An 8,190-nucleotide genomic window follows, 5' to 3' on the forward strand; every position below is an offset into this window, starting at 1 on the left:
ACCACTTCAATGGGGAGGGTATATTGGGTTTGTGCTGATGTTTGTAACATACAAAAATATTCGTCCTATACCCACCTTAAAGTATACCAATCGGCTTAGAATCATTTTCTGAGTCGATTAAGCTATGTCCGTCTGGCTGGCTGGCTGTCCATGTAAACCTTGTGAGAAGGGACAGGTCGCAATTTTCAAGATAATTGGATGAAATTTGGCACACACGCTTCTCTTAGCCCAAGGACGAAGCCTATTGAAAATGGTTAAAATAGGTCCATTATTTCGACTAGCCCCCATACAACCGTACCCCCCAAATAGGGCCTTTTGGCTTATAATTAATTTAAATGATCTATTATGTTAACAAAAGTCGGCAAAACTTAGTTTTATAGAACTTTAAATGATATTACCGATTTTGTAATGATCGGGCTTCATTTGACCCTATCCCCCATACAAACTCCCCTTCAGAAAATGACTTAAAGGTCAAAATTTACTTACAAACACTAATAACACTTTTAAATTCTACATAAATAATATTGACGAAGACTTAACTCCCCCTGCCAACATTTTTAAGGATAGGGTCATATTTTGCCCTACTCCCCTTTGAGCCCTCTTAAAAAAATCTCTTTTTTTGCCAAAAAATAAAAATATCCGGAAATAAAGTTAAAAAAACAAACCAAATGCTTTATTTTTTTAAATAATCCCCATTTTTAACATACATACTGACTGGTGTAGGGTATCATATGGTCGGCTACGCCCGACTATACATTCATACTTGTTTTAAGAATAGTGTCATGAATATAATATTTTTTGCTTTCTTAAGTTGAGTGGTTGTAACTTACAAATAATTACAAGTGTTTATAATGTTGTAACAACTATTTCTACAATTTCTGGCACTATTACTGTTGCTGATGATGTTGTTCTTGTTGTGCGTTTGATATGACATTTTTCTTTAATTAGTATGGAAGGATCTCATTAAAAAGGGATTTTATTTTTATAGAAATTTCTTGGTGACACTAAAATGCAATAGATTATATAATTTAATATAATGAATGAAATCTTGTATATTTATTAGTATGTTTGAGTTACGTTAATAAAATTGTAGGTTGGGGATTAATGTAAAATTATTAAGTATTTTAAGTCGTTTATAATATTAAATGTAAAATTATATCGTCAAAAAAATATAATTGAGTTTAATCGGTAATATTGATCCGTGCCAAAATTCTAGAGAATACATCTTTAGAAAGACAATTTTTGACAAATTTCTATTTTTAATAAAAATTCCGAGGAATTTCTTGTTCATAGAAATTTGACGATCAAATTTCTTTTTATGGAAAATTTTTGATAAATTCCTTTTTAATTGAATTTTTTGATAAATATCTATTTAATAAAATATGTATTATTTAAATAAATATGTATAATTAATTTTTTAAAATATTAAAGAAAATTTTCGATATTTATTTTAAAGAATAATGAATAGAACATTTTCGATCAGTTTCCTTTTTATAAAAAATTTCGATAAATTTTCGTTCTATAAAACATATTCGATAAATTTCTATTTATAGAAAATTTTTGATATATTTCTATTTTAAAGAAATTTTTTATTAAATTTCTATTATGTAGAAAGTTTTTGATAAATTTTTATTTTAAAGAAAATTTTTGATAAATTTTTATTATATAAAATATTTTTCTTTAATTTTTGTTTAATAAAAAATTTATATTTTTTAGTAAATTTTTGATAAATTCCTATTTTATAAAAAAAATAAATTTTTTTTAATTTATATTTTTAAAAAAATTTTAATTAATTTGTGATAAATTTCTATCATAGACATTTCTACCCCTACTTTATAGTAATTTATACTTCTATTTAAAAGGAATTTTTTTAATAATTTAATAAAAAATTTTCCAAAAATTTATATTTTATTGAAAATATTTCATAAATTTGTATTTTCTTGTCTTTTAAAGACAATTTTCGATAAATTTTCTTGTTTTTTAAAGAAAATTTTCTTGTTTTTTTTTTTTTTTTAAATTTTTCTATTAATTGTCTTTCTTTATAAAATTGTTTATCAATTTAATATTTATAACAAATTTTTGATATATTTTCATTCTATAGACAACTTTCGTTTAATTTTCAATATGTTTTCCTTTGATAAAAAATGTCAATACATTTTTTTTAAGAGGAACTAAAAAAAATTAAGATTTAAAGAAAAATTGCTAAAATATTTTATTAATACTCTATTTAGTGAAAATTTTTAAAAGATCTCTGGGACACATATTATGCGATTTGATAAAAAAATATTTCATCGCATCATTTTCACTAACACCGTGTTGTTAAAATGAACTTTTCACATTTTCACCTTAAAAATTTAAGATCCGGACATGTAAGTCATCCCAACAAAGTTGTCTCATTTCATTACTTTTTGCATAATAAAAAATATATTTTTGTTTTTTTTTTCTTTATTTGTACATGTATTTCCTAGTGGAGATTTTGGCTGTTTTGTGTGTATGTTAAAGCGCGCGCGTGTGTGTAAATTTATTACCACATGTATTTTTTTGTTCTAGTTGTTGTTGTTTGTAAAACAACATCAAGAACAACAACACGTTACATATAGCTTTAATACACGTAACTCTTTATAAATATATAAACACACAGTGACATACATTCCAGTAAAAGTAGATACATATAAAAACATAGATATAAATATGTTTTATTGCAATAATGTTGCATGCAACATGCCTTAACATTAGACAAGAAAGCTTAACGGTCATGAACATGCCAAAATACTTGTACTCTTACAAAAAAAAAAAACATGTTAGATTACATACTAACAGACAAGTGTATACATTGTTTTATCCTTTTTTAAGACGCCAAAGCTAAAAGGAGCATTACAGGAATAAAAAATAAAAAGGGAGAAATACATAGATACTTTTAGAATGTATGTTTGAATTTCTCTATATGTTAAGGATATTTACTAGTTTAACTTAAACATTTATATGCATGAGTACAATAAGAATAAAAACAAACAATATAAAAAGTCACTGAATAAGTTACAAAATCATGATGGTTGCATGTTAGTATTTGTGTATCTGAATAAGTATATTGGACATAGCGTCCAGTGATATTAAGAAGTCACATGATATGTGTAAGATGTAAAGGTTTGTTTGTGTATTTGAAAAGTTGTAAAAAAATGGTTTTATTTCCAATAGGTATTGGAATTTAATACTTCAATTTTCTTTAAAGAGAGTAATCATTACGAACATATAAAAATATCTCTGGCTTTTTATAAAGTGTTTAATAATAGGTCCTATACAACTTCCAGAGAATTTAAAGTCCTTTGAACCTCGTCATAACTCATGTTAGATAGACAGATTTTGTATACATCCAATAATTACACTCAAAATCGTATAACAATATCTTTGGAATCCCTTAGAACTTCGCTCTTTACGACACTTTTATGAATTTGAGTGATTTCTCTGTGTTTTCAGATTTTAGGAACGTTAGAACTGCCAAACGAGACATTTCGATTCTAACAACGAAGGAAGCGAACTATCCATCCATCCATTACTTCAAAGCGTCTGTTATTATGAGCCTTTCATCGATTGTTTTGCTGAGACCTAGACTTTTTTGTATCTGTTCCCTATTTCAAGGTTTCATTTTAAAATCCATGATGCTTCGTGGTCCCTAAGATCTCGTGAACAAAATACTATTATTGAAGCGGATATCTTTCTTTCAGTTTCGAACAAAACTTCAAGTGAAGAACATGTTGTTGATAAAAATATATTCGGGTGAAACTTTAGCCGTATAGTGAGCTGAATAATACTGTGAAATCAATTATCTTGGCTTCCGGCACAACAAGAAACTAACACGAATGAGTAGATTCTTCAAATGATACCACCAACACTATTATAGTCTGCCTGCTTGATACACATAGAAGAGAATTAAAAAAGATCGTGCAAAATATTATATTGAGTCAAGCTCAGCTCAATTTGTAGGGTTAGTAATTCATTTTCTTATCTTCTTCTGGGGAAAGGAGAGGGAGAACCTCTTCTTGAACAGAAATTTATATATTGGCAGAATTGATCTGTTTATTTAGATTCTCGTAAAGATTTCAACATTATACAGTCTCATGTATCATACTCCGATTCACAAAATCAGGATCAAAAGTCCTAATAGCCTTCTTTATGGAGTTTATCAAAGAGTTATTATACCATTGTCAAATGAATGTAGATTCGAATAAAGATCCAGCTAAATAGAATTTCGAAAAAAAAAAAAACGAAAAAGAAGTAGAATTTCCTCCATGGAAATACTGAAAAAGACCTTAAGAAGTTATGATTTTAATACAAGCTTGTCATAGGAGGAGTGTCCTTTTTATTTGATTCCAAATTTACTGCATCTGAATTCATTCTCAGGAAGTAATTTTTATGTTCTTTTTTTGAAGTTATTAGGAAGTGAAATTGTAGTTTATAGATTACAACTAATTTGACTTAAATAATATTAACATAAATAAAATAACTACACGCATTTATCAATCAACTAAAATGGGTTTAATTCGAAAAATTTCAGTACAAAAAAGTACACCTTCATTATTTTATTTTTGCTGGGCCACATTAATGTTGAGCATTAAAAAATTTATCAAAAGTCGGTATTACTTCCGGCGTTATCTCCTTGATCTTATCTAAATTTTCCAATTTTCAAATGAACGTTGATCGAAACAAACAACTAACTAACTATAACTATTAAAGCAAACTTGATCGATCCTTTGAATATTCTAAGGAAAATCTGATGTTTACCTGTTCCGTGGTGTCAAGAAATTAAAGCAACTTTCTTTGATCAATCCGTTACTTCATTGGAAAATATTTATATTTTGGAACAAAAATCAGTTTTCTTCCCAATTTTAACTTTATAATAAGGAAACTAAATTTAGCATTTAATTACGCTTAAGAAAAAAACAATAATTTCAAAATGTTTATTTCATATTCTTCACACTATTTAATTACAATTTTATTCCGCATCGTTATAAAAAACTTTTCTTAATTCCAACAATTGCAATGCATTGAATCCCTGATTGATGAGTAGATTTTCCGTTTGTTCAATCAGCTTCTGTAAGCATTGCAATACATTGGCACTCTGCAGCAGTTTATTCGACATGAACTTATGACGATATTTCGATTTGGCTTTTTTAATTTTGTTATTGATGCGAGAGCGACGACACGATTCTGAACGTTGTTGTTGTCCAAACATTTCTTCATCCTTGCCTACATTGACATCTTGAACAGTTGAGTAACAGTAATCAGTGGCTTCATTATTATTATTTGTTTCAGTTAGAGATGATGTTGTTAGAGTTGTTGGTGTTGTACGTCTTTCGACAATTATGGGATTTTCCAAAAGCATTTGTTCAACATAATTTTCTTCTTCTCGTCTGCAATTGGCTTTTAAACGTTTCATTTCAATTTCCACAACCTGATCAATATATTGAGAGCTTATGTGCTGATACGAATTGATGGATTGCATTTGGAGATTTTGTGTTAAGGATGTGCATGCATCCTGTAAAATCATGCCTGTTGTTTTTTCATCAGGACTATGTTGTCGTTTCTGCTGGTGTTGATGTGGGTAGTGATTCATTTGAGTAAAATGTTCGTTTAACTTTTTCAACTAAATATGTTTGTCGATTTGATTTCTTCTCTTTCTATCTCTGTGGAAGTGTTGAACTTTTGAATTGAATGTAATTACTAAGATGTCAAATGGGTTTGGTAAATGCATTTTATATATGACTTTATTTCTTATCTAAATTGACCAGCAACTGCTATGCAGTTTATCATTTACACATCATCGCCTTTCTGTCCAGACAATCAAGCCACAGTGCACAGTGTGATTCCATAATTTAGTTGATAAAATTTCTATCAATTTTCAAACATCTCCAATGTCACCACATACTTTATTGTTGTCTCTATATGTATGTTTGTGTTAGATAATATTTCTTGTATGAAATGATGCTGATACTACCGCTCCTGCTGATGATTATGATGTTTCTCAGCAGGTATTGTTTATATAAGAATTTTATGATTTTATTTAGTTGTCTACATAACAAAATTTTCCCTTCAATTGTTATTTTTGCACTTAGTAGTTGTATTATGCGGAAAATATTTTTCTTCGTTTTTTTCGCTACATCATCTGTTTGACAAATGTTATTTTGATGCCTGAAATTATAAAAGTATAAAAGTCGCCTGTTTGTCTATTTGTCTACCTGTTTTTTCTGGTGGTTTATAAAAAGGTTTTGTTATTTACATATTTTCGTTTTCTTGTTATTTGTTTTAACTGGTATCGCGAATTTGTTGTTTATCTGTTTTGAGTTTATTAATCTGTTTATTTGCATAGGGTTAAACAGTGAATTATTATTATGGATGTGAAGTTAAATTTCGAAATTTATTATCCGAGACAAAAACCATCAACATTAACAGAATTATGTTTAAATGCTAACAGAGCACTGTTAGGGTGTTTAGGATAAGGTGGGAGCATTCAAAATGGAATTTTGGACACATTCAAACACCAAATGGACCACTAGCGACGACAGCGGTAGCCAACCTCCCACACTGTCCAAAAATTAAAGTCACATATTAAATTTCTTTAAAATTATCCAATTGTTTAATCTTAAAAATCTAAAAAAGTTTACGGATGCAAATTTTTAAATCCAGGAGACCTGGAGAAGATGGGCGGATGGAACTTCATGGAAATTTTTAATAACCAATCTATCTATGATATTTGGTGGATAAAATCTTTCAAAGATGGAGATTTGATAGGAAATTTTAAAATTTTGAAAATTTTAATTTCTTGGGAAGAAAAATCTGAAATCCAGGAGACCTGGAGAAGATGGGCGGATGGAACTTCATGGAAATTTTTAATTACCAATCTATCTATGATATTTGGTGGATAAAATCTTTCAAAGATGGAGATTTGATAGGAAATTTTAAAATTTTGAAAATTTTAATTTCTTGGGAAGAAAAATCTGAAATCCAGGAGACCTGGAGAAGATGGGCGGATGGAACTTCATGGAAATTATTAATAACGAATCTATCTATGATATTTGGTGGATAAAATCTTTCAAAGATGGAGATTTCATATCAAATTTTCAAAATTTTGAAAATTTTAATTTCTTGGGAAGAAAAATCTGAAATCCAGGAGACCTGGAGAAGATGGGCGGATGGAACTTCATGGAAATTTTTAATTACCAATCTATCTATGATATTTGGTGGATAAAATCTTTCAAAGATGGAGATTTGATAGGAAATTTTAAAATTTTGAAAATTTTAATTTCTTGGGAAGAAAAATCTGAAATCCAGGAGACCTGGAGAAGATGGGCGGATGGAACTTCATGGAAATTATTAATAACGAATCTATCTATGATATTTGGTGGATAAAATCTTTCAAAGATGGAGATTTCATATCAAATTTTCAAAATTTTGAAAATTTTAATTTCTTGGGAAGAAAAATCTGAAATCCAGGAGACCTGGAGAAGATGGGCGGATGGAACTTCATGGAAATTTTTAATAACCAATCTATCTATGATATTTGGTGGATAAAATCTTTCAAAGATGGAGATTTGATAGGAAATTTTAAAATTTTGAAAATTTTAATTTCTTGGGAAGAAAAATCTGAAATCCAGGAGACCTGGAGAAGATGGGCGGATGGAACTTCATGGAAATTATTAATAACCAATCTATCTATGATATTTGGTGGATAAAATCTTTCAAAGATGGAGATTTCATATCAAATTTTCAAAATTTTGAAAATTTTAATTTCTTGGGAAGAAAAATCTGAAATCCAGGAGACCTGGAGAAGATGGGCGGATGGAACTTCATGGAAATTTTTAATAACCAATCTATCTATGATATTTGGTGGATAAAATCTTTCAAAGATGGAGATTTGATAGGAAATTTTAAAATTTTGAAAATTTTAATTTCTTGGGAAGAAAAATCTGAAATCCAGGAGACCTGGAGAAGATGGGCGGATTTTATCCACCAAATATCATAGATAGATTGGTTATTAATAATTTCCATGAAGTTCCATCCGCCCATCTTCTCCAGGTCTCCTGGATTTCAGATTTTTCTTCCCAAGAAATTAAAATTTTCAAAATTTTAAAATTTCCTATCAAATCTCCATCTTTGAAAGATTTTATCCACCAAATATCATAGATAGATTGGTTA

General features: G+C 28.6%; 1 protein-coding gene across 1 annotated transcript; it reads right to left on the minus strand.

The window, feature by feature from the left end:
* Positions 1 to 4,180: 4,180 nt before the first annotated feature.
* Positions 4,181 to 6,060, minus strand: LOC111676928 (protein sisterless A-like). The gene is made up of 2 exons (XM_046947103.1): positions 5,015 to 6,060; positions 4,181 to 4,234 (listed from the first exon to the last, which is right to left on the minus strand). The coding sequence occupies exons 1-2, from the start codon at positions 5,609 to 5,611 to the stop codon at positions 4,181 to 4,183; spliced, it is 651 nt and encodes a 216-aa protein (XP_046803059.1). The 5' UTR covers positions 5,612 to 6,060.
* Positions 6,061 to 8,190: the final 2,130 nt, after the last annotated feature.

Source organism: Lucilia cuprina, chromosome 3 (assembly GCF_022045245.1).
Source record: "Lucilia cuprina isolate Lc7/37 chromosome 3, ASM2204524v1, whole genome shotgun sequence".
Lineage (NCBI taxonomy): Eukaryota > Metazoa > Arthropoda > Insecta > Diptera > Calliphoridae > Lucilia > Lucilia cuprina.